The 27492-nt window shown below is 44.9% G+C and overlaps 1 protein-coding gene across 3 annotated transcripts; it reads right to left on the bottom strand.

The window, feature by feature from the left end:
* Nucleotides 1–556: 556 nt before the first annotated feature.
* Nucleotides 557–27407, bottom strand: LOC134011046 (lisH domain-containing protein ARMC9). Of its 3 annotated transcripts, XM_062450464.1 has the most exons (26): nucleotides 27206–27407; nucleotides 26825–26912; nucleotides 26562–26687; nucleotides 26304–26474; nucleotides 25652–25807; nucleotides 25273–25365; nucleotides 24022–24046; nucleotides 23704–23861; nucleotides 22484–22582; nucleotides 21768–21803; nucleotides 19822–19856; nucleotides 19581–19692; nucleotides 19192–19284; nucleotides 17502–17592; nucleotides 16817–16940; nucleotides 15276–15415; nucleotides 14960–15036; nucleotides 14013–14087; nucleotides 13817–13907; nucleotides 11003–11061; nucleotides 10297–10395; nucleotides 9707–9822; nucleotides 7152–7315; nucleotides 6092–6194; nucleotides 4357–4553; nucleotides 2196–2363 (listed from the first exon to the last, which is right to left on the bottom strand). In XM_062450464.1, exons 2-26 carry the CDS (start codon nucleotides 26897–26899, stop codon nucleotides 2341–2343), a joined length of 2538 nt encoding a protein of 845 aa, XP_062306448.1. In that variant the 5' UTR covers nucleotides 26900–26912; nucleotides 27206–27407; the 3' UTR covers nucleotides 2196–2340. The 3 variants fall into 3 exon arrangements, with proteins under 3 accessions (XP_062306447.1, XP_062306449.1, XP_062306448.1); XM_062450463.1 differs by lacking the exon at nucleotides 4357–4553 and having other exon boundaries at nucleotides 557–2363; XM_062450465.1 differs by lacking the exons at nucleotides 4357–4553; nucleotides 21768–21803 and having other exon boundaries at nucleotides 557–2363.
* Nucleotides 27408–27492: the final 85 nt, after the last annotated feature.

The following is a 27492-nucleotide window of genomic DNA, read 5'->3' as shown; positions in this document are numbered from 1 at the left end:
GTGACAGCTTTATGGTTTTGGCACACAAAGGGTTTCTCTGTGGGCAGCATCGCACCCACCAACACAAGCTCCACACTGCCCACTGGCCAGCTCCTTTCTGAACAGCACAAAGACGCAAAGACAAGCAGGACCGTGTGGGCAAGATATGTTAACTACTTGTAATGCACGTCAATTTGGCTGTGAGGATACGGTGATTTATGATGTGGGCTTAGTTATGAGTTATCTGCATTGTGTTATTTGAATCTCAAATTCAGTGGCTCAAATACATTACATTTACATTTAGTCATTTAGCAGACGCTCTTATCCAGAGTGACACACAGTAAGTACAGGGACATTCTCCCCGAGGCAAGTAGGGTGAAGTGCCTTGCCCATTTTGCACACCCGGGAATCGAACTGGCAACCTTCAGATTACTAGCCCGATTTCTTAACCGCTCAGCCACCCGACTCCCTTTTACTACCTATTAGCATCAACTTCAGCTCGCTTCCCTTGTATGCAGAATAATCTAGCTATTATTCTGACACAAAACTCTTACAAAAATGAAACTTGAACTACAGGAACACACATACTTCATATTTATTTTGGTCACGTACAAAAATATTATGATTTACTATGAAAATACATCATAAGCAACAAACAAAAATGGCGAATGTTGTGTATGAAAGCACTCGGATAAACTATCAAAACTCTAACATGCTTCTTGAAAATGTTTATCAGATTCAGCGGTTGAAATCCAATATTGGTATTGGTATAAGTCCATACTAACACATTGGAAGTTAGTCAATATAACTGTGACTTAAGCATTGCCATCTATAGAAGCTAAATGTCATGTATGTAACATAACGTACACTTGTCCAGCTGAAGCACATCATCTTCAAGTCTGAAGTCTTCCTTGTAAACAATACTCAAACATAAGTTAAATCATATCCAATATTAAAGGTTCATAATAGTAAAGTCAATACATCCACACATTTTGTGGAGTTGGGACATTCTCCACTGCTATGTACACAAGCAAATTCAGTTCAAGACAATTTTCCACAAAAAAGGGTCATTTACAAAACAGAATATTTATATGTGGGAGAAATAATCACCCCCGCCCACCCCCTTCATTAATGTATGTCTAATGTTGGTAAAGCGACATGACAAGTAAAAAAAAAAGAGGGATAAGGTGGGAAACAAGGGCAATGGTGAGAGTGGAGTATTTATCGTATGGTTGCTATCTTTGTAGTGTAGACCTAGTCATCTCTGTGTACCGTACTGCTATGGCTATCAACTCCTGTCAAAACGGCTTTCATCAATGCCTTTTGCCTTAAAAAAAAGAAAAGAAAAAAGAATGATCAAATTAAAGTATGTTCAATTACTTTAATCACATTTAAGACACATCATGTGCCATTAACCCAAAAGAATCAGGGATTAATCACACATTTTCATACATCGATATGTTTACTCAATAGGTTGAACAAGTCAGTTTAAAAACATGTCATGGGATATATTATACCTTTGAGGATTTAAAGTCCCACAGGAACACAAAAACTTGGACAAAGCAACAACAATAGTTCTTGTGACAGATTGATAAAGTCCAGCTTTAAATTCAAAGCAAGTACCTTCTTGATTCAATTATCTGTGTAAACGAACAGTCACAACAAAACAAAGCTACGATAAATACCTTAACATATACCCTCATCTACTGGCAGGACACAGTTACAATAACACCTTTAGGAGTCATCAACACTAACTTCAATCTTACAGTAGTCACAAATTCCTTAATCTACTGGTGACGAATTCTGAAGCAGATGGACAGGGAAAGAACGAGGAAGCAAAGCTAGACAAGCCTTGGAGCAACATTCCTTATCAGTCAAGACATCCCAAAGTTGCGTATTTTAGCTAGGTCTGAACTGCGGCATACCAGAAGCTCTCCGATTCCATTGCCCAAGTACAGCATTCCAAAGTGAGTCATTCATTAGAGAGAATAGAGTTAAAAAGGTGTATATTGACATAGTCCAACAAGGAAATATATTTCCTTGCGGGAAAGTCAAGGGAAAGGCTGGGTCAAGAAGGAGTAGGTTGTTGTGGCGGGGGGGGGGGGGGGGGGGCTTGTTGTGCTTATTGCCCAGGCGTGTTGTGTTACAGACATGCACTGTGCTGAGGTTGAAAGGGGGCCCTCTGAAGAGACACAATCCTGCATTGTTCCCCCCCCCACCCCTTCTCTGTCTCCAGCCTCTCCTCCTCCGCAAACCGAGGCCGATCCCCACCGTCATGTCGCCCTGACCTGCGGATCAGGTGACAGGAAGCTGGGTGTTCGCGGGGAGATAGGCAGCTTCCGCGATGACAGGGTCCCTTCTTCACTTCCTGTGTGACTGGCTGCCTGGTGAGGGGGGAAGGGGAAAGATGGGAAGTGATGAAGGGGTGTCGCAAAAGCGTCCGCGCAGACAGATGGACGAATACATTTCCGTCACAACTAGCTTTTGAAAAAGCAAGCGCGGCATTGGCCGTCACGCCCTCGTGACCACAGACCACTTTGACAGTCTTGTCAAAGGTAATACGCGTTCTCCCTAGGTTCAATAATTCAAGACTGCGACAATGATGTCATCACAAAGCGGACGTTCGGATTTCATAGGACCAGCGGTGACTTGTATGAGCACAAAATCCTCAATTAGCTCAAAGTTAACGATAGGTGTTGCTCATTGAAACAAACATGAGTCCACTTAGAGCAGGGGTGTCGAATCCTGGTCCGCAGGGGCGCTGTCCTCTATGTTTCAGATGTTTCCCGGCTCAGACACACATGATTCAAATGAATGGTCGTTATCAGGCTTCCACAGAACTTGTTAACCACCCATTCACTGGAATCAGGTGTTGAGCTAATCTTGCCATCTACCCTAATGCATTTAGTTGGCCAAATCGACACCATGTCAGCCTCCTGTGCCATTTACTGCCACAGAATATTAAAAGGCTCATGGGTAATCATAATATTTTAATCATACAGCTCTGGAAAAAAACGAAGAGACCACTGAACCTTTTTCTTTACTTTTAAAAAGAAGTTGAGAAGGACAATTTTGAGTGAGGAACAGAAGGGTAAAATTAGCAGTGGCCTCTTACATTTGACTACCCTACTGTTCTTTACTGCACCCAATAAATATATGATAGAGAGCAAAGGTTGGTCCCTTGCCAAGGGTAATCACACCCAATAAAGAAGGAGGCCATATTTTCTGCATATATTTTTCTGATAGAAGCGAGTCCTGCCAGAATCGGAAAGTAATCTCCCTACTCAGATCTGCTATGCGGGGAATCAGCCCTAGGACAAAGGCTGTGCTGTGACCAGTTCCACAGGAGATTGTTATTTACAAACCCCCGTCCTGAAAACGAAGGGTGCGCTGGCAGACCCTGTTCTGACTCGTCAGGTGGGTGGCCTCAAGTATGGGAGCACCGACTTACCTCAGCTTCAGGAAACGCTGGGGGGGGGGGGGGGGGGGGGTCTTCCTTTCCACCCATGTCTATTCATGGTGTTTGGTCTTGACATACGTGTATCTTAGCTGCCAACTGCCAGGAGAATACTTCCCAAATGGGGCCTGGTAACACGGTGTCAGAAACCTGTCTCGAGCTACTGCAGATGGTCTCCAAAACGTCAGACTCTTGAATCTTCACAAGTCGCCGCCCTTTCGGATCGGAGTCTTACCGATCGTTCAGTGTTGGGCCTAACTACTCCCAGGCTTCCGTAATGAACGTGGAACATGTAGATGCAAAGTGCAGCAGGAAGAAGTGGTCTGGGCATTAGAGTTCCTAACAGCCTTTTCCAGTAAACCCCCCAGTAGAACAACCGGAGGTAATCACCAAGGCAAATGCAATAAAGACTTTGACAGAGCATGAGGCGATCATATCGTGCGACCAAATTGAACAGGCCGCGTTATCAGAGACCTCTGGGATAGCCTTGGAGAACGTCAATACACGTTCAGAAGACAGTGAGTCATGCCGACAGTGTAGCCGTCAGTCTTTGAACAATCTCTGATTCCATGTCTTGGCAAATGGTCAAGTCTGCATTTATTTCAATACAGGCGCTGACATTGTGATGCATGCCCATGGAAGAGGATAATCTAATAAACATTTGTTTGACTAAATGCAAACGATGTATTGTTTGAAACGTTCTCTTTCTGTCTTTTATGTCAACTCGGCTCACCGTCGTTTGCCCTGGACACGGAGCTACACAGTTCTGCTCAACTGGCTCACATTCTTAATGAGAAAGTGGAGCGCACCGGTAAGGGGACTGAGAGGGAAGGGGAACGGAGGAGGCGGCGTGTGCATGAGAGTGCCCCAGGTAGCGGAGAGAGAGAGAGATGCACGGAGAGACGTTTCGCGACACTCACTCTGCCTTCCCCCGCCTCCGACGGAGCCGGCTGACGTGGGCCGGCTCCTCTGCTGGGGCTCCCGCTGGGAAAACTGGGGGGCCAGGGGTGGGACGCGGCCCCTCCTCGTCCCACTGCCTTCCGAGCCAGGGGGCGTTGCGTCACTCTCGGGTGTGCGGGGAATCTTGGGCCGGCTTGTAAAGCCGGGGATGTGCTCCCTGTCAGGGAGGAGACATGGTGAGCCACTCTGTCTGGGATCAGGGCTCAGAAGCGGACGCTAACTTGGATCCGGCCAGGTCATTTGACTTTGTTTGCTGTTGTGCTTTGAGAAGACACCTTTTGGAAATGTCACTGCTGTTTTAGCCAGTGAAAATATTTGTGCAAATCCTATCCTTTCTTATGTAAACGATTGATCAAAAGATTGACATTGAAAACAGTCTTATTGATTCTTTCATTATCTCAAGAATCTATCTCTGGTATGATGTCAAGTGATAAATGACCAGCAACATTGTTAATCAATAGTACTGAGATAACACAGGACAGGTTTCTATATAAGTGCACTAAAAACCTTCCATTGATGTGCTGTGGATCATGATAATCAGGAAAGTCCTTGTAAATCTTAGTAAAGCTGAAATGTAGATGTTAAAAACATCTATTCCTATTACCACAATGTAGCCCATACAAAAGTGCCTCAAAAGTATATGTTAAGCACCATTACACTGTACTAGAACCAATAAGGAGCTTATTGAAGCGTACAGGCCCCTTTTTCGATAAACAAGCACGCCTTTTTTTCAACCATTTTCTTCTGAAGTGTAACTATACTACACTTCAAAGATTTCTTTCAAGAGACATACAACTAGCACATTTGGGCAATTTCACCCCAATCAGTTCGACTCTGTCATTGAAGCTCATGGCCAACAGGCACCTTGTGTGTATTCCCTCCCAGAAGAGCAGAGCCCGTCCTGAGGGGTGAAGTTAGGCTAAGACAGGGAGGAGGAGGAGGAGGAGGAAGAGGAGTGCTGATGCTAGTTTTATTCACGGGGGCCCCTCTGCACTCCTGGGTAGCCGAGGAGCGCTTAATTAAAGTGTCGTTTCCTAGGCTCATTACACACAGGGGATGGGGGGGGGGGGTCCAGGAGTCAAGTTCCCTTGGGCTTTGGGAGGAGGATGAGGAAAAGGGGGAGAACGGCGTGGGGGGACTGAATGAGCCTCTTTGTGGGCAGCTAGTTTAAAACGCATGTCACAGACAGCAAGAGTTGTGCTGAGTCATAGACTGGTGTGCGCCCCCCTCACCCCCCCAAGAAAAGATTTTCTTTTCTTTTTGACTGTCTCCCACTTCCACAACTGTTTGTTTTCATCTCGGTCTCTATCAATCCACTCCATTGTCACGCCTTCCTTCTTGCCATCTCTCAGCCCCTCGTAGTCTTGTTGTGTGTGCTGACCAAAGAGCGATTGAGACAGAGATGAAACAAGCCGGAATGGATGAGACAGGCAGAGCGAGGGACACAGGCCGAGGCCGCGTTGAAACGAGGGTGCCAGGGAAGATTTAGATAGATGCATTCCAGTACCGACGTGTCAGTCTGGGCCAGGAATGTCACACGGTCACATTCCCTGCGAGCCGAAGCGGCACCACTGACAGATCAATAAGCCGGAGTTTCTGTTATTGCACACGCGAGTGCGCGTGCTAGTCTGTGCGGGTGTGTGTATGCAAAACCTCTGTTGGTGTGGGTGTTTTTGAGAGCGCTCGAGCATTCACCTAGGGGAAAGCCCGTTGCTCCTCTCTCTCCTCCCCTCTTCACCTCTGCCTCCGTCCGAGCCATCCAACTCGGAATCCTGGGAGAAGCGTCCGTCCTCGGAGTCTGCGCGACAGAGCAAGAGAGAGGCACAGGGAGACTAAGAAACAGAGCCAGACAAAGGCCTCGATTCCACGCAAACACTCCTGACAGCCGTGGCGTCATTAACACACATGTAGCACAGTTCGATGCTCCCCAGCACTTGGCTTTCATGGGGAGGTGTCAAGTGGCCCCGTCGAGATGAGCATGGCATCGAGAGTCTTCGCATGTGCCTTGTCAGCAGAGTCATCCGTTCTGGGATGCTCCTCGTTTTCGTCATGAAACATATTTGTGTTTATAAAAAGGTATTCAATGATGTGCAGTTTCACATGGAAAGATGGAATTGAAACCAAAAGGGCAACAAAAGAACAAGAATAACATAAGGGAGAAACAAATGAAATACATTTGGTTGCCAACAATTTAAGGTAAAAGACAGGCTCAAAAGCTGTTTTAAAAAGCCGTAGCTCCGCCCACTAGGCCCTTGATTCTGGGGCGAGATATTGTTTAGATAGAATACATTCGGCTACTTTTGTTATTAGCTAAACAGGGTTCTTAGCACTTCCTGCCCACAATGGACAGTTACATTCTGAATGATGTCTGATTGTGTTCAATATTGAAGAAAGAAGTGTTAAAGAACCGTTCAGCGTCATCACATATTACACACACGGGGGGGAAAATTCCTTTAATTCTCCCTCAGCTACAAAAAAACTAAAAGGTATGGAACGCCATTAAAGTCCATTTAAATAAATAAATATGTTTATGAAATAAAATAAATGTTGATTAAATAAATTCCGAAATATAAAAATACATAAATCAATAAATATAGTTTTTGTTTAAAAAGGAACATTTTTAAAGGACTACTGTTTTTTCATAAGACCTATTTGTAAAAAAAAAAAAGAAAACATTAAAAACATTAATGTCAAAATGTATGGAGTGATCATGCTGCGTACTCCATGCTGGCTGTGAGTGGGTCTAGTCACCCACCGATGGTGTGGCGTAGGGAGTCGGTGCTGCTGGGTCGGCTGCCTGAGCGTGTGGGGGGCCTGGAGCTGGAGTGGAACGGGGCCAGGCTCTCATCACTTGGCGGTCTTCTCAGGAGGCACCCTCCTCCTCCTCTGTCACCCTCATCACTACCAGCTCGGAAGTCCCTAAACACACACACACACACACACACACACACACACATATATAGAAATAATTCAAAGAAAATGTAAACATCTTGCCAGACAAACGTGGGCTCTAAATAAAATGCTGGTAATCGGTAACAAAAAAACTACTCAGCCGAATCAAAGTTCACCTCTGCTGATTAATGCTATCCAACAGGAGAACAACAGCATGCAGAACCTGATCCCAAACAGCTTCAAGATATGGAGATAGATATCCGCAGAAGTCTGGGGAGCTCTTTGTGTGATTCCAGGACTTTACTGACCTCATTCTGCCTTTGGAGTTCAGCGCTGGTTGACCTTCTTATTAAAGATGTGGCAATGGCCAAGCCCTTTGGCACATCTGCTCGCATCGCAAATGTCTTGTATCGCTAGCAAAATATGGTACACATCTGGTTGGTTGTTTTTAAGTCACTGAGCTACTAAATATTTTTTGCGTTTGGGCTAGCTTCTTTGTTTGTGCACACCTAGAGCAAATCCTGTTGGTTGCTATGACATCAAATTATTGGTTGTGGGTAATTAAGGGTAGTGATTTGCTACCGTTCCCTTGATTAATGGGATTCTATCAATCAAAATACTATTTATGATATAATACTGTATATGATACAATATAGGATTGTAGACCGACGGTCGTACTGTTAATAATTTATCAAGTACTTGTAGACATACGGTACATTTACAGCAGGGTTAGGGTTAGTACTTGAACAGACAAGAAGTGTACTATTTTAATATTGCTTCCTTAGCAACAATTAGCTTTCCTTTCACAACTGTTGGTTATTTGTAGGCTGACAAGGGAGTCAGGTGGCTGAGTGGTGAGGGAATCGGGCTAGTAATCCGAAGGTTGCCAGTTCGATTCCCGGTCATGCCAACTGACATTGTGTCCTTGGGCAAGGCACTTCACCCTACTTGCCTCGGGGAGATGTCCCTGTACTTACTGTAAGTCGCTCTGGATAAGAGCGTCTGCTAAATGACTAAATGTCTTCCTGCCCTTCCTTCAGCGGCAGCCTGACAACATTCCTACTCCAGTTCTGAAGAAAAGATGTAATGACACCCACTTCTTTGTATATTTAATGTAAGGTGGTATTAAATACCTACTTACTTGGCCTCTTTCATGCTACAGTAACTCTTTTCAAACACGTTCAACCATGTAAGATTTCTTGTGATTTCTCTAAATGTCCTTGAAATTGTTCGATTGCCCTCTATTGTAGCTGTTATGTATGCCGAAATGTATACATTTTGAGTATTACAGTTCAAAGAAGTCAACATTTGGCCTTGGAATATATTCACATTCTAACATGTTTGATCCAACGACCTAAATAGCTATTTGTACAGACAAATACTTGTCGATTTATGGCTGCTGTGGAGGAAATTGGGATTTACATTATTCACTAATCAATAGAACTTTCACTAATCAATACAACTAGTAACTGGATACTAGTTAGTATGTTCTCATGTGAGTTTGCTATTTATAAGGGTACATTGTGTTTGTCAGGTTGAATAGATCAATGGTTCCCAACACTGGTCCTCAGGGAACACCTGTCCCGCCTGTTTAAGACGTTTCCCTTCTCCAACACACCTGATTCAAATGAATGGTTGTTAGCAGGCTTCTGCAGAGATGGAGAACGACCCGTTCATTTTAATCAGGTGTGTTGGAGCAGGGAAACATCTAGAACATGCAGGACAGGTGTTCCCTGACGACCAGGGTTGGGAACCACTGCAATAGATGTTTGGGGTCAGGAGAGAGTACTGTGTAAACGTCTCTTGTGATGACGACGGGGAGAGCTCCACCTATGATCTCTCTCTGCCCTGAGAGTGGTCACGGGCCGGGAGCTGTGAATCTCTTTCTCTGAGACTGTTGTAACACCATTACTGCCTGACTGTCAATATCTATGTTTACATTCTTGTGCCCTATAAAAGATGGTCCTCCGGGCCTTCAGAGCTGACAGAGACATGATTGAGACCTGAGCCTGGTGTTGTCATTTATTGTCAGGTCCGGTTTTCTCTCCAAATCTGCAGATTAATAATACTTCAGAAAAAAAATCCAGAACTCAACTGGACTTGGTCACAAAAAAACTTTCTTCATCACTGCATACAACGTTCTCTTTAGTTTTCTGTGTTAATATGAAGTAGAGCTATGGGATCGTGTGAGAAGGCACAATGCCAGGTTTGACTGGTGAGTGGTTTTGACCATTTGATCTGCAAACTGGTCTTGCAGTTTTGTAATGTGCAGGAAATAAATGCAAGTTGTAACTATAATGGTAGTTTGAGGGGGATGTGTTCAGACGAGTGTCTAACATCTCATGGTCACTGAAAAACAACTGTGTGGGTGTGTGTGTTTGCACAGTGTGTATGCGTGTGTGTGTGTGTGCAACGTACATGGCGTGAGCGTTTCTGTGTGAGCTGGGGGTAACCGGTCTCTGCAGGGGTTCATCAACACACTGTGCAGCTGGAGTCGCCGACCTTCTTTTCAACCTCGCCATGTTGGTCATGATCTAGACAAACACACACACACACACAAGCGATGAGGCGTGTATTTCCAGGTGCGTGTCCTCGTTCAAACCGTGCGGCAAGTCGGGCTTGATTGAACCACTTGAACATGTGTGGCGTTTGCGAAACCCCACAGCTGGCCGAGCTTTGGTGTTGCGGTGACACCAAAGCTCGGCTGGCCCCTGGAGTAACAGAGCTAGGTGTCGTTTGTCACACTCACAGGGGATCTCAGCTGACAAAAGGGCTGTTGAAACACAATGGCCCGTGGGCAGGTGTGTGAACTCAGCATGCACATGTAGGCCATCCAGGGTCGATGGTCAGCGTTATGTGTCGATACGATGCTGACCTCAAACGCAAGACCCACATACAAAAGTCCTACTCGAGGTCTCGCTGCAGTCTCTGAATGTGTCTGAGTGCTTGTGGAGATCTGTGTGTACGTGTGTGTGTGTGTGACTGTTTGTGTGACTCCCCCCGCTTACCCCTAGGTACTCTGTGGTGAGCAGGGCTTCTCCAGAGAGCTCTCGGGGCTGGGGTTGAAGCACTTCCTCTTTGTCCAGGTCGGTCTCCATCATGTCTTCCTGTTCAAAAGAGCACAGTCTGAGACGGGGGGCTTGTGAGAGCGGCCTCGTATAAATAGCTCACAGAAGTGAGCTATTTAAGACAGGGATGAAACGGTGGAAAGATTTATAGTTTTGTTTATGAGGAATTGAGTGTGCCACTGCCAGCAAAAACAAAGTCTGTAAGAAATTCCTGAGCAACTATCTATCGTATATGAAAATAAAACCAATATTTTGGAACAATAGGTTGACAGTAATAAGAAGGGGGATGGGGGGGCAATGTGTGTGTTCGCTGGGGAATGAGGGCACGTACAAGGCACTCACAATTGAGCTGGTAAACAGTGATACCCCCACGCACACACCTTGGAGGCCTTTCAGTGTGTAGGCGGCCTTATCTATTATTGACCCACTTTTCTCGAAGCAAAAAGACACCCGATATCTGTGTCACGCCGAGATTGCCATCTACATGTTTGGGAAAGGTGTCCGATGGATTTTTTTTCTGCCCCCTTATTCTCACCCACTCCCTCCCTCCTCTCGCCTTCTCTGAAAAGCCCAGTGGAATTCCTGTCTTTTTCTCTTTGTTTCTATCATTTGGCGGGAGGGGGGGGGCACATTCAGGGGGCCATACCTCCTCATCATCATCATCCTCCTCGTCATCCGACTCTGGTCCCACATCTGTCACCTCAACTGGACATAGACACAAAGAGGTCAGGGGTGACAGAGGTCATCAACCAACAAAAAGCCGGCATTTCCCCACAAACATGGTGACGTTGCCGATAATACTCAGACATAAGCGTAACACAGCCACAAAAATGTCTAACAGTAATCGGACCAATGGAGCAGACCAGGGGTGCAGATGGGAGTTTTGAACTGGGGGGGACCAAGCTGTCAGCAAATGATTCAAACTCAATTAGTTATTTTGTGTAATGTTATATATGTGTATATACATATATACAGTACCAGTCAGACTGGCAATGTTTATTGCAGCTTCAGTATATGAAGCTGCAATAAACATTAGTATGTCAATCACGCACCAAAACTTCATGCCCTCTGTAAATGTTTTATTTTTTTATGTAACAAACGTAAATTATGTAAATTATGTAAATTATTACAAATATAACAATGTGTATGTAAACGGTATAAAGTATAAACACTTAAACAATAGATTTACATAAATAAAACAAGTATAGCCTTCATAGCATGAAATGTGAAATGAAATTTACACTTTAAATTAAATACTCGGAATTCCCACTGCAAGTATGACTTTTCTTTGTAATTGTTTTTCCAATAATAAACCAAATGTATTTAAAAAAAACGGAAAAAAAAATTCCCTTTGCAGCCAAACAAATTTACTCAATAGGTCCCAAAAACATCTCTCCTCCTTTCATTTCCCTGAAGATATTGCTGGGCTGTATGTCTTGTCTGTCCATTTTGTCAAGTCTGTCTTGGTGAATATGGCACACAGCAATGCCATTGAGCCTTGTGTCATGGTTGATCGCAACCAATAGGTTAATGAAAGGGAGCGAGCCAAACATTTCAATTTTAACTAGCCAAACGAACGGGGCTACTAACGTCATCTTCATGACAAACAGGAAGACGCCAAGCCCAAAAGCACAAACGCCGGCTCCAAAAATACTTTAAATAAGCATAATACACTTTGCTTATTTAAGCAAAGTGTATTGTGTTACACACGCTAATACATGCTGACATCGCTAACATCGCCTAATCAGCTGTGCAGTTATGAACTGATGCTTGTCGCCTTATGTAGGGAGAGTGGTGGGGACGGATCGGGGTCACTGGGAATCTGGGGGGGACATGTCCCCCCCAGATTCCCAGTGCCATCTGCGCGCATGGAGCAGACCATGTACTGTAGAAGCTGCTGCTGATGTTGGCCTGTGGACTGACATGGAGCAGACCATGTACTGTAGAAGCTGCTGCTGATGTTGGCCTGTGGACTGACATGGAGCAGACCATGTACTGTAGAAGCTGCTGCTGATGTTGGCCTGTGGACTGACATGGAGCAGACCATGTACTGTAGAAGCTGCTGCTGATGTTGGCCTGTGGACTGACATGGAGCAGACCATGTACTGTAGAAGCTGCTGCTGATGTTGGCCTGTGGACTGACATGGAGCAGACCATGTACTGTAGAAGCTGCTGCTGATGTTGGCCTGTGGACTGACATGGAGCAGACCATGTACTGTAGAAGCTGCTGCTGATGTTGGCCTGTGGACTGACATGGAGCAGACCATGTACTGTAGAAGCTGCTGCTGATGTTGGCCTGTGGACTGACATGGAGCAGACCATGTACTGTAGAAGCTGCTGCTGATGTTGGCCTGTGGACTGACATGGAGCAGACCATGTACTGTAGAAGCTGCTGCTGATGTTGGCCTGTGGACTGACATGGAGCAGACCATGTACTGTAGAAGCTGCTGCTGATGTTGGCCTGTGGACTGACATGGAGCAGACCATGTACTGTAGAAGCTGCTGCTGATGTTGGCCTGTGGACTGACATGGAGCAGACCATGTACTGTAGAAGCTGCTGCTGATGTTGGCCTGTGGACTGACATGGAGCAGACCATGTACTGTAGAAGCTGCTGCTGATGTTGGCCTGTGGACTGACATGGAGCAGACCATGTACTGTAGAAGCTGCTGCTGATGTTGGCCTGTGGACTGACATGGAGCAGACCATGTACTGTAGAAGCTGCTGCTGATGTTGGCCTGTGGACTGACATGGAGCAGACCATGTACTGTAGAAGCTGCTGCTGATGTTGGCCTGTGGACTGACATGGAGCAGACCATGTACTGTAGAAGCTGCTGCTGATGTTGGCCTGTGGACTGACATGGAGCAGACCATGTACTGTAGAAGCTGCTGCTGATGTTGGCCTGTGGACTGACATGGAGCAGACCATGTACTGTAGAAGCTGCTGCTGATGTTGGCCTGTGGACTGACATGGAGCAGACCATGTACTGTAGAAGCTGCTGCTGATGTTGGCCTGTGGACTGACATGGAGCAGACCATGTACTGTAGAAGCTGCTGCTGATGTTGGCCTGTGGACTGACATGGAGCAGACCATGTACTGTAGAAGCTGCTGCTGATGTTGGCCTGTGGACTGACATGGAGCAGACCATGTACTGTAGAAGCTGCTGCTGATGTTGGCCTGTGGACTGACATGGAGCAGACCATGTACTGTAGAAGCTGCTGCTGATGTTGGCCTGTGGACTGACATGGAGCAGACCATGTACTGTAGAAGCTGCTGATGTTGGCCTGTGGACTGACATGGAGCAGACCATGTACTGTAGAAGCTGCTGCTGATGTTGGCCTGTGGACTGACATGGAGCAGACCATGTACTGTAGAAGCTGCTGCTGATGTTGGCCTGTGGACTGACATGGAGCAGACCATGTACTGTAGAAGCTGCTGCTGATGTTGGCCTGTGGACTGACCTGAATTGAGCTGCTTGACGATGAACTCAATTTGCCTGTTGAGCTCTGGGTTCTCCTCTTTACTGTAGCAGTGGAGTATCTCCTCCATACTCTGCAAACACACACACACACACACACACAAATAGGGCCAGTTCAAATACACTCGCCCCCTTGTGTGTTTTGTGACGGCTAGTCCACAAACGTAAGAATATCTCACCATCTCTCTGGCTTCCTCTCGCACGGTGTGAACACATAGAATGCTGTACAGGGCTCCGTTCACATATGGCCGAATCTGTCCCCAAAAAATACACAATACACACACACACATACACAAAGAGTTGTGAGACTCCCTTAATTCGAACCCACCACATCCAAAACAATAAGGCAACGCTGCTGCAGCATGAAGGTAACGTGGGAGGGGAGCCAACGTGATCACCGGTTTGTGTTCACGTGGATGTCACTTCCAAAGGGGCTGCCTGCACGGAAAAGAACCGATTGCCAGGGGGCTACTCCTCAGAAAGCAAAGCCTGAACAGGTTTCTACATGGGATGTGTGCATGACAACATACTATAACTTTGTAGATGTTAAAACGACGAGTCCGTGCAAGTCGTTTTGTGAGGGGCTGTTGTTACAGTGTGTGGCAGGGTAGGAGCCAAACGCAAGAGAGTTTGCCATGGAAGTTTTTTTTTTATTATTGATAATAGGGAAACAGACAGGGTACTCATAGTAACATGGGTAAGTACAAGACAAAGACTGGACGCGAAACAGGAACCTAAATACCCAGAACCAAACAATACACAGGTGGACACGCTGAGACAAACGAGAACTGAAACCACTCAACGAGACACAGGTGAAGACAATGACAGACACGCAAACATAGGGCAGGGGAAAACCAAAAACAGGGGGCACGGCTGTGGCCGTGACAGCTGTAGTGTTTCGTTTGAGTGGTAATGCTGTATAGTTGTGGAGCTTGTTTTTTTTTTATTGGAACAATCTACAAGCTACAACGGCAGCAAACAACCAATGCAGGAAACAAATCAGGCTGGCAATGGAGAGTGCTTAGTCTGTGTGTGCAGATTAGGCGCCGTGCTATTTTGTGAGCCTGGCACCTGTACGTGTGTGTGTGGGTGTGTATGTATGTATGTGTGTGTGTGTGTTTGTTACCTCATGGTTCTCGTGTCCCAGGAGGTCCGTCAACACCTTCAGCACGTGTTTTGGATTCTCAGCGCACTTCCTTTTTCCTGAACACACACACACATACACAGAAGTCATCACACACACACACACACCAAGTGCATGCTCATCTAATAAATAATTATTACAACTATTCCAAACATGTAGGCCTTTAAAAGGCAACATCGTCCGATTCTTTAGTGGGTTGGGTCATGCTGCAATGAAGTTCAGTGTCGGACAAACCAAAAGGGACCTGACGTTTCTAGGGCACGACATGATGTTTATCGGTCCATCTATCTGGTGGTACCTTTGGTACGCAGGCAGAGGTTCATGAGTAAGGCTACGGCGTACTCCAGGGTATAGTCAGACAGGCAGTCTGAATCCTGCAGCTCATCCACCAGCCAGCCAATCAGGTCGTCAGCGATCATGGACGACTGCTGGCTCCGCCTACAGCAGACACACCGAAACGTACACCGTGAACAGTAAGTACATCTCTCTAATAATGCCAGGAAATTAGTAAGGAAAATGTTATTTAGAAGCAAATTCGCTTTTACGTTTACGTTTAGTCATTTAGCAGATGCTCTTATCCAGAGCGACTTACAGTAAGTACAGGGACATTCTCCCCGAGGCAAGTAGGGTGAAGCGCCTTGCCCAAGGACACAACTTCATTGTGTACGGCCGGGAATCGAACCAACAACCTTCTGATTAATAGCCCGACTCCCTAACCGCTCAGCCATCTGACCCCCCTTTTTTTCACAACCGATATGGCCAGGTTAGTGCTGACTGCTGGTATGACATTGAATCTCTGCTTTCAAAGGAGTTTCTTTATGGATGAAATGCTGGCTAGCTAACAGAACGACAATATAAAATGGATATACTTTAAGTATAGATCAGTAAATTGTCAAAACTGCCTGCACATTGCAAATGTGCACAAACTCTTAACACCAAATCAACTACACATTATAAACACCGGCTGCATCACGGACATGGGCACTATTCCTACCAATTTAGCCTCCTTGGTCGTACATGTAAGCACTGTATGGAGAATTAGGCCTACAATTATGACAACTGGCTAAACCATTGTGCATGTAATGACTTCTGTTATGAACTAAATGTCTAAATGTTTGTGGTGGTAAGACAATTTAACAGAGAACCATAATACATTTTGATCAACATAACAAGCCGTAGGAACGTAGGAAACAGCGGACAAATGAAGGGTTACATAATCAATTGCATGAATGTAGGCTACCAAGGCATTGGCAATTTGACTAGAATTGATGATGTGGAGATTGAACAAGTACTTCAGAGATGACAGATAATTTTATTTGTGATCTGAGAAATATAGGTACCAAAACCACTGGAAGAACTGTCATCACCAGTTGCATCACGGGCACTGCACTATCCATCTATCTATAATTCCAGAAATACGTGTGTGTCATGGACATCATCGCAGGCACTGTGCCCTATCTATAATTCCAGGAATCTGTGTGCGTGTGTGTCACCAATTGTATCATGGGCACTATGCATTATCTATAGTTCAAGAAATCTGTATTTGTGTGTTTCACTGACATCTTAATCACCGACTGTAACACAGGCACTGTGCACTAGTTTATACAATGAAACCGATAATGGTAAAGCTGAGGATATAATGTGTCTTTTTATGGTTGCGTTTGTTAAGGAACCCCGCCACCCTCCTCCAATAACGCTAACAAAATGACAAATGAATAGCCACAATACAGCTCAAACGCACAATACAATACGAAACCCTGCGCTATCATATGTACACACAGCACAGGCAAAAACACCCCTTATGTCAGAAAAAGAAAGAGCCGGTGGTTCTCGTCGTACCTCAGGCTGAGTTTCTGGAGGGCTCCGAGAACGTTCTCTCTGGTCACTGAGTCTTTGTCTTCCAACCTCAAGGCCTCGCTCAGAAGCCCCAACAGAGAGGGCACCTGGGATAGGTACACACGCCCTAGAACAGGAAACATTGTCACCTTCACTGACCCATTCGAATATCTGTTTCTGGGCACTGGGGCTATAACATGGGACATAACGACATGTTGTCGTTATGTAAGAAAATCATGTGGAGATTAGTTTTTAACCCTGGCTATTTCATTAGGCAGAGGTCTGTCACAGAAGTAATTGCCTATACTACATGAGGGCTTAGAGTGGCTAGGTAGGTGAACACTAATGTGGGGTTGAGATCCTAGCTACAATACAAACCATTGAGTTCATTCTGCTCTGTGGTTTCTAATGGATTAAGGGGAGACCAGAGGGACGTTTGAACAACACAACATCGTAAATCACGGTCTCGATCATTTCCAATATGTCTTCGTCAGGAGACATAAGCCACAGATGCGGTTCCGGAGACTTCCAGCTAAGAGAAACGTATTGGTTGGCTGTCTGCAGAAACAGGATGCTCTCAAGACAGAAGCCTCGAGCTCTTCCATACACCCAATTAGAATAGGACCATGCAGCATGGCCCTTGTTGGAGCTGCATTGTTAACCTGATTTACTGGCATGAGCTACTTACCCTCTGCAAGGGAAGCGAAAGCATTGATGAGACGAGCCATGTACTGGCGGACGACCTCGTTCTTTGACCTCATCAAGTGGAGTACGGTTCTCTGTGAAACGGAACCAAAGGAGGTAGTTGTAAAAATACTGGGAACGGGACAGCACACAACTATAATTACGGCGTAATTATGAGTTTGAACAGGTTTGAGTGGTCCAAATAGCATCTTAATTATCTGACGCACTTGGATTTCACACTTAACCAAGATAACTCCAACAGCACACAGCATCGTAGTTGACAGAGGGTAAATCTTGGTATTGAAACCTTTCGAGCTGAACGCAGAAAACCTTTGCATCCGTTGCCAGTTTATCAGTCGAAATATTGACACTGTACATACATGCACCACATGCTCTATGCATTTCTTTGCTGGATGCATCATATCAAATAGTTTTCTATTAGATCTTCACCCATAAAAACAACTAAATAAGGGCAGGGTTTCCCGCAGCACTTTTCAGTTAAGGCAGCCGCCTAAGCAACACACGCATGCCGCGTTAACTACGTAGCCCCCCCCCCAATTTTTTTTTTGCGATATCCGCCGTTGACCTGTTTTCTCCCTTCCATTCCAAACCGTGACCAACGTCAGTCTCCCTTCTCTGCAGAACACATTAGTTTATCTCACAAACTACCCCCCCCCCCACCCCACCCCCGGTCTGACGGCAAACCCAACCATACCACATTAACTAACACATTTTCTGGGAAAGCCTGAAGGGTTAGTCAAATCACCTTCCTTGAACTTATTTCCATGAATAATATATATATATATTTTTCGGTACGTATGAAATATGTCCACCCCATGAGCACATAAAACAAGAAAATGCCACAAAACTAATGTTTTGTCCAAGTTACGGGACTGAGGATAAGGTCATGCAGTGCCCCAGAGGACAAGCCCTAGCCAACAGAGATAACCTAGTTTATGTTCGTGACATGATATCAAGCAATGCACACCCGTCTTTGTGCAGACAATAAAGCCGTGTATCTCTAAAGCGACTTCGGTGTCCCACGTCACCAGAAGCTGACAAGCGCCGGAAGACAAAGAGAGGCATGAACAGGACATTTTCTGCCACATCTAAAAAATGTTTGCGATATCCGCCGTTGACCTGTTTTCTCCCTTCCATTCCAAACCGTGACCAACGTCAGTCTCCCTTCTCTGCAGAACACATTAGTTTATCTCACAAACTACCCCCCCCCCCCCCCCCCCACCCCCGGTCTGACGGCAAACCCAACCATACCACATTAACTAACACATTTTCTGCGGGAAAGCCTGAAGGGTTAGTCAAATCACCTTCCTTGAACTTATTTCCATGAATAATATATATATATTTTTTTTATATATGACATTTTCTGCCACATCTAAGAGGGCTCTTCTACGTGGCAACCTCGGGCCACATGAATGGGGAGTTAATTTGGTTCTACAAGAAACCCTCTCTGACCCTAACCTCATGGACTGTACTGATATAGCACCTTTCTACCTTAGCGGTACTAGCGCTTTGCCTCATTCGGGCACAACTTGCCGTTCATTGTCTTGCTCAAGGACACTTCTGACACATGAAGGAACCGGGGGATCAAACCACCAATCCCTGTGGTTAGCGGACCACACGCTCGACCCTCCTGAGCCACGGCCAGCCCCAACGGAAAACGGCCAACGGCCTACCTGCCCGGTGCTGTAGCGGTCCAGGAGGTCGTTGCTGATGCAGGCCTGCAGCACTGTGTCCCTCTGCTCTCCGTGGAGGGAGCGGGTCAGCCTCTGGAAACATCCGGAGACAGAGACGCACACGCAACCTCCTTAAACTTGGCTACTTTCAGTTTGAGGCGAAACCCGGAGCGCCAGAGCAGGTCAAGTCGAGCAGAACAGCAAGTCTTTGATATATTTGATGCCACCATATGAAGGTGGCAATTTGCTTTACATCAGGAAACGCGTAACATACCGTATACCACATTCATATTCATACGTAAAATATACAGTATTTGCCTGGCAAATAAGGAAAAGCTAAGGCAGATGGTCCTCTCAGGTACTGCAGGCAGGCAGCCGGGTGCTCTTACCCAGCGCAGGGCCTGAAGTAGCAGGCCTTTGAGTCGGTCTGATCCTCCAAGCAGGTCCCTCTTTAGCTTGTCATAGTCCAGAGAAGGCAGAAGAGGCACGTCCTTAAGCCTCCTGGAGGAGCAAACAGATGGTTAAAGGGCACCTTTCTTTCAAAAGAACGATTTGTATTTTTGTGTCGTGTGTCTTATTGAGGAAGTGGTGAAACACTGTGGTTTTGAAGAGCTGCGGAGTCAGACTTACGGTGGCACGATAGAGGCTCTGAGCATGGACGATGCCTGAAATAGAGAAATTTGATGATATCACGCCGGGATTTCCGTTCACTTTTTACCATCACGCACGAGTGAGTGAGATGCACAGTATTTGATTACGCCTTCACTGTACGCTTGGCTTCACGCCTTGAGGTGTCAAGTGGCATGTAGGCACGCGATGCATGCGACGCATGAATACATCGCATTGTTTTCTTACGGTCATCTTTTGAAACCGAAAAGATGCTTAAACATGAATATGGGGTGTTTCATGGCCGCCACACAAACCCCTGCATTTTTGTTGAAGCATCTTGTGTTCTTCCAACTTACCTTGGTGTCCTCTCCACCTGAAATAAACTTTGGTTAACTACTAGTTGAATTGTGTGGGGGCGGGGATGCATGAGGGCACAAGCAGTTTTGCATCATGCAGTCTTCTGGGAATACTCTGGCAACAGGGCCCATGCAGTGAGTGACAAGGACCACAGGGAGTGGGGGGTGGGGGTTAGTGAGAAACAGCCAATCCCATTGAACAACGGCATCCCCACTACGCATGTCTTCTAGTTTGGTTATGGAAAGGGACTTGCTAGACAAGAGAGGATACGACTGAAACTTCACAGGGAGGGGGCAATCATTAGCAACTAAGACTAGTTTAGATTGGGCCCCCCCTGAAATTCAAGCCCATATATGTTCGCGGGCAGCTCAAGTTAAAGGTGAGGGAGGTGATCCATTTCCAACATTTCTGTTCCGTCTAGCGTGAAGCAGCGGGTGAACATGATCATTGACATTAGACTGGAGTCTCTCACAAGGAGACGGTGACCTGTAACAGCTTCCACCTCCACCGGGGGTTAGGCCGGTGAAGAGGGTGGGCACGGGCATCTTTGATACCCTGGCCTTTGTTACTTAGCCCACGCTGCAATCCACAACAACGACCAGTGGCTTTTAACACCGTCATGTTTAGGACCATACCATTCACTGTAATGGAAACACTCACAAACGCTGACTTGAGAGAGAAAAAAAGTTGGACCGCCACCACTTTGTTTTCGATCCTTTGCTGCTTTTGTTTTGGTGTGGTCTTTTATGTCCCTGGGGTTATTCCTTGGCTATTGTGGGTGTTTTTGTTAGTTTAATATGCGTGTTAAGCTAATCCTGGTATCTGAGTTTTGGCTACTCTCAATGGGCAGAAGGATCTGGGACATCTCAATAGAAATATCCTATAATTTGACCTCCATTACAGTCTTGGGTTTCATTAGAGAACAGTGACTCTTTCTATGAGAATAAACAAGGCCCTCTAACTGCTAAAAAGATTTCACCTTTGACTTTGGGAGTATATCGACTTTTTTTTTGTGGACAAAAGCCACATTTAGTTCATCAATGTATAATTGGTTCTTTCCCCAATTATTATGCAATCTTATGCACATCAATTTTTACTGAATTGCTCAAAATGACACGTTAATCCTGTCTGGTAACTGACGCGATGGAAAAGTACAGGAAAAAAGGACATGATGTTTTACTCGTAAAAGTGAGTCTGGGGATCAAGTAAAAAGGCAGAAATAGTACGAATAATAGAAGAAGAAAAAAATTCCCAAAAGTGGTTTGCCTTTCGAAATCGAACAGTTGAGAGGACGGCCATGTAAGTGGAGGCCGTGAGATGGGTTGTTTGCGCTGTGTACGAGCCCTTAGGGAGCGAAATAAGTTGCGTTCCTCGCCAGACAAAGAGGGGCCCATTCTTACTACAAACAAGGACGTGCATCCCGTTAAACGAGGACTGTAATGGGAAAACACAGAAATATAGGGCAAAAACAAAAGGTAGAGTGTATAGGCACTGGAGAGGGAGGGACGGAGGGAGCTGACAGGCAGAGGGAGAGACATCCGGGTAGCAGGCAGGACAGGGAAACGACTGGAGGGTGGGGGGGGGGGGGATGCAAACTTGCGAAAACTTACATAGCCGTCATCATACGGACTCATAGAGTAATATCCCTTTATGGACAAAGGCGTCGAACACACACACACAAACACACAGAGAAAGAAGCCGTTGAGTCGCGAGTACATTGAGAGAAACACAGGTAAACACAGGTTGTGTCAATAACCGTGCTGATGAAGGGTGTGGACGGGAGTGAAAATGCCTTTGGCTGAAGAGGTTATTTTCTGTTGTAAAGAGTCAAAGACATTCTGGGAAGAGCTCTCCTATGACATCTCCGATTTCTGTCAGCCCTCAGCAAGTATTTACTGTCAGCCCTCAGCAAGTATTTACTGTATATTACATAAAGAGCAGCAGGATGTGCATATGTGTGCTTGGCGTGACATTTAACGCTTCATCACACGCTTAAAGAGGGCCATTGTACTGCATGGTATAGAACAAATTGTGGTAGAACTGAAATTAATAAAGTGAATTTAAAGGGTACTAAACAGCCTATTAAACAGGATATAGGCTGAAGTATTAATATAGAGGCTTACGTCTTACTGCTTTGTAGCAACAGGAAAGCCCCCCAAAATTAATTTTTTTTTTAAAAAACTTTTTGGACACTGAACATAACATGATTAATTAACATTGCAGCAGATAATATGACCGTTCCCATGATAGTTTCTTTCAAGGGGAAGCATTGTGTTTCCATACGAGAGGTGAGAAGGAGAGAGGGGTTGCTTGGGCTCTCACTCACAGTGCCGGGCCTGGTGAAGTCGACGCTCTGGGCCGCGCTCTGCCTCATCTGGCTGCTGAAGAGGCGCACGCACACACTCTGGAGGTACTCTGGGGAGATCTGCAAGACACGGCACCGGGTCCCCGTGAGCCAGAAGTGAGGGCAGTGAAGTGTTGGGTGGTGGTTGCTCTTTCCGAGCGTGTGGAGTAGGTGTCTGAGTCGGCATTGTAATTGTGATGTGAAAGGTGGAAATACACATGTACATATATGTATATATATACGTGTATGTATGTGTGTATGTATATATAGATATATCTATATAAACTCCTCAAAAAAAGTTCGGAAACGTTATTTCGGTCGAGTATTCCTCCCCTTCAATAATACCAATTGGTATTGTATTTTGTTGGAAATTGTTGGAAAGCCTGATTAGTCACCTTTACAACGAGGTAAAACTTGTAAGGATCGCGCGATCGTGGCACGAGCAACACAGCTAACCGTGTGGGTAGCGGCCTAAAAAAAATTGCCAAAATCCCCTGCAATATTCTTCTGTTGGTATTCACTCTCGTTTTGAGCTTCAAGTGGGATCAGCTTGGGCCTGCTGTACGTGCCAGAGTGACCAACGCAAACATGTTGGCTGACTTGCGACAAATCCTGGTTGAGGAATGGGATGCCATCCCACAGCAGTGTGACCAGGCTGGAGACCAGCATGAGGAGGTGCCAAGCTGTTGTGGCTGCGTATGGATCTTCCACACGCTACTGAGGTCCCTGACAGTGTAAAATTAATAAAGTGTAAAAATGGCCAATATGTGTTGTTTTTCCCTTATTACTGTGGGAGAGTGCAATCATCCAATCCACCAAGCAACTCAAAACGAGAGTGAACACCAACAGAAGAATATTGCAGGGGATTTTGGCACATTTTTTTGGGCCGCTACCCACGGTTAGCTGTGTTGCTCATTCCACGAATGCACGATCCTTACAAGTTGTACCTCGTCGTAAAGGTGACTAATCAGGCTTTCCAACGATATAAAATACATTACCAATTGGTATTATTGAAGGGGAGGAATACTCGACCAAAATAACATTTCCAAACTTCGGAGTTTATATATATGTGTGTATATATATCTATAGATATATATCTATAGATATATATAGATATATATAGACATATATATATATATCTATATGAGTGAGAGATAGAGAACATGCTGGCTTGTGTGCCTGGACACAACACCGTGCCGTACCATTTTCCCACTGACGGTAGCTTCCAGTGAGTCCACCAGCTCAGCGGTAACTCCTATCAGGTTGTGATAGTCGACCTGTATTTTGTTTAACCTCTTCATGTAGATGGAAGCTTTCCTCTCTGACTCGGCAAGCTGGAGCTGCAAATTCAGCATGGTGTCTACGCACGCACGCGCGCGCACACACACACACACACACACACACACACACACACACACACACAGAGTAGACATGCCAACATGATGTCTATTGTCTGGTCACATACGTTCATTTGGTGGAAGGGAACCAGGGAGGTTCTGGAACAATGTGAGAGTAGTCACCTTTGGCACTCCTCCCTCCCTCCATCTGCATCATCGGCGTTAAAAGGTTTAACAACGGTAAATCCAGGAGCTAACACTCCAGCCTTTCACTAATCACTTTTCAAATATACACTGTTGGTGGGCATATCCTGCTTCTACATATTTGAATTGTCAATGTTAGGCAATACCTTTAGTATCACAATGCAGTATTATTGCAGAGAAAAACCAACGTCACACACTTCACTTAGGTTTGCAACCTCCTGTTTGTTTAAAGTAGTGGTATCGACAGGTGAGCAAATGTCAGCCAAATAATGACTCAATCGACATCACTCCTTTTGTTTTTAGGGGGGAGGCTCCGTCAAGGCAGAAAACTGGAGGGAAGTCAATGAACTCCCACGTGGCATATCATTGTCAACAAGTGTAGGAGCTCTCCTCAAGGCCAAGCTGGGCATCTAGCGAATTGATTACATAATGTTAATTCACAGGCTTCCATGGCCTGGGGATATTGTATGATATATATCATGCATTATGTCTTACTGCTTTGTAGCAACAGGAAAGCCCCCAAAAATAAAAATAAATAATCAAAACTTTCTGGACACTGAATGTATGATATATATCATATATGATATTGTGACTATACAGAATTGTCTAGCCTATCTAGTTTCCATTATATTTCATTTATAGAAATGGTCCAGATGTCGTCCATCATCCATTACTAACTAACCATTAAAATGCACATACAAATATCAGGTGTACATACCACTGTAATTGTATGTGGTCCATTTGAGAACCCAAATGGAATCCTTTTTTATTCCACGCAAAGCAAATGTTAAGACTTTGCTGTGTGTGACACAACTGAGTCTGGGTGACTATTTGAATCTTAATGATGTCTTTAGTAACTCAAAGAAAAAGCTCATCATTGTAGTCTTGAATGCGTCTTGGGAGAGGTGAATGGAGCTGGCAGGTACTTGGGGTTGACATGAATCCCGGGTCATTGTTTTCCACTCCCTGATTAATTATTTAGAGCCAATTTTCTCCGCATTTGTCCGTATTGAATGGGTTACAGGATTTAAACTTGGCAGAGGATTGTGCCGCAGATTTTGAAAAAACTCCAAACAATGAGTTTGAAGTGTACTGTGAATACAGAAAATCCGGGAACCACTCACTTGTTACTAGGCAATAGACAATAATAGACACTGTGTTCCAACTATTGAACCCTTTGGTCAGAATCGAGGCACCACTTAAATGGGAAAACCCAGTGCAAAAGGATACATATAAAGTCAGCAGCCTTGGGGTGTTGGAGGGTTTCAAAGTCACAGACAGAAACTGCTCCAGCTTTCTCTTCAAATCTGGCATCCAGGATTCCTTAATGAGCACACAAGTCATTAGTGAACACACTTTGTATGCCACAATATACCATTCCCATACATCACAAGCAGAAATGACTCTATTCCATTTCCTAATGCAGTGGACACATTAGACACATCTTGAATAAGTGGCTGTTGCTGTTTGTCTCTCTGTCTCTCTCTCTCTATCCCCACCAGACCAGACATGGGGGTTTCATTGTTTGTTAATGGTGTTCACATCCTTGACGGGTTGTTTGGCATACTTCCTGTGAACATAGCTATGGTTAATGATTAAGAGAAAGCACCTGGAAGAGGTCTCTGAAGGACGGGTGCACTGTGGGATTGGGGACAAAGGGGAGGGCGTAGAAGGGCAGGAACTCAGTGGTCTGGCTCAGGGCGGCCCCCCGCGTCTCCAGGTAATTCTTGAAGTGGGAGATCCTTCCTTCAAACTCTGCCCGGTCCTGTATTTCAAACATATTTAAACACCTGGAAACTCAACTCTTACAAGGTTGTGGACAGCACTGGTGTTGGACAGCACTGAAATGTTTTTACTTGTTAAGACTATGTACTGACGATGACTCAACATTTTTATGCATTTTGTAGGGCATCGATATGGATTATGTGCACCCTCTTGTGGTTAAGGATGATGACTCTTTGGTTAGTAGTTGATATATTTTCATGAGATTCAGATTGTGAACACACAGTAGCGTGGACCTTCTTTATCTGCCAGCCACACTTATTGTTGTGCATCTTAGTGGTAAAGTGAATTTATAGAAAAAACAACTATAACTGAGATGAGGAATGTTGTTAGTCAGAGATAGACAGGTTTGACTGCTGTAGTATAAGGATGTGCTAAACCTACATACACCCATGTATGCTAACAAATCTAAACAAAAGACAAAGAAGACTTGTGTCAGATTAGTTAACTAAAAATCGCATAAATAAATGCACGCTTACATGTCTCCCAAGGTGGTTCTTCAGAGGAAACAGAGTGAAGTGGATATGGAGGTAAAACTCCAGTTTCTGGGCGAGGGGCTCATAGTCCCGGACCTCTGAAGGCACATACTCTATCCACAGCTCAAAGAAAACCTTCTGGTCTCCATCGTCAAATGAGCTCAGCAGGTCCTTCTATGGAGAAAACGTTGTTTGGTAGAACATTTAGCAAAACTGGAAAACTGGAAACCATAGCAGATTGTAAACTAATATGCTACTTACCTGAATAATGAGGGTTTTGGAATCCCTTAGAGTGTTTCCTTGAGGTTTTGGAACAAGCTTTCCTTTGCCTTTGCACTCTTTCTCAAAGTGTCTAACAGTTTCGTCAAATTCTCCAAACTTCAGATACTGTCAAAAATGATTGTGAGATATTGACTGGTTATGATTGGTTAGAGGATATTAACACAAAAACGCGATTTTAAATTCACGATGCCTGTAAAATCACAGTAGTGCAATCTTGATTTGCCAACATGTTATTGATATACCTCCTTGATCATTCCTAGTAGATCAGCTTCATTTGCCATGATGTCCCCCATTTCCAAAGTTTCTCTCGAATTCATGTCAACACTCGGCCTAAACAAGTGGGAGACAGAAATGAAGAACACAATTTATTTTATAGTATTTACACAAACATCAAAAACCCAACAAACTAGCTAGCGAAACTGTTGTGTTGTTGACAATATTGGCGAAGGTCCCAGCCCTCGCTGACAGTTCAAACATAAACTAACCTAGCTCATTTATTTGTTTTCTTAGCAAGTTATCAGATTGGCTGGGTAACACAACTAGCTCAAGATAGCATATTGTAGAGCTAGCTACAGTAATTACTCGTTGTTGTTGTTGTAACCGAATCTGTGACACTATCTTACCTTATTTACATTGCCATTTGTTACGATGCTAGCAACTCATTGACTCGTACGGATTTATAATTTATTATAACACTGGCAACATTTTATAATTTCTGCAAGAATCTAAAATGTAACGTTAGCTAGCTGCTTGGCTAATAACAGCACAGCACCATCTGCTAGCAACCATCCACAGGAAGACGCCAAAACACCTAGCAACCAGGCTTACAGGAAAGCGTGGCCAAATGTCGTAAATGTTGGTTGATTGTCTCAGCAGATAAAGGTTTAGAATTAAAAAAAATTATAAATCA

The sequence above is a fragment of the Osmerus eperlanus genome, chromosome 24 (genome assembly GCF_963692335.1).
Source record: "Osmerus eperlanus chromosome 24, fOsmEpe2.1, whole genome shotgun sequence".
Taxonomy (NCBI): domain Eukaryota; kingdom Metazoa; phylum Chordata; class Actinopteri; order Osmeriformes; family Osmeridae; genus Osmerus; species Osmerus eperlanus.
The sequence above is the reverse complement of the archived record's forward strand: the minus strand, read 5'-3'. Positions and strand labels throughout refer to the sequence as shown.

What these genes read in the sequence shown, in the direction of transcription:
- LOC134011046 (XM_062450463.1), bottom strand. Translation starts at nt 26,899, where the DNA reads ATGAATTCGAGAGAAACTTTGGAAATGGGGGACATCATGGCAAATGAA. An exon ending in CCTCTGCCTGCGTACCAAAG is followed by an intron (nt 15,037 to 15,275) that starts GTACCACCAGAT and finishes GTGTGTGTTCAG; the next exon opens with GAAAAAGGAAGTGCGCTGAG. An exon ending in CTCCCTACGCCACACCATCG is followed by an intron (nt 6,195 to 7,151) that starts GTGGGTGACTAG and finishes TCTGTCGCGCAG; the next exon opens with ACTCCGAGGACGGACGCTTC.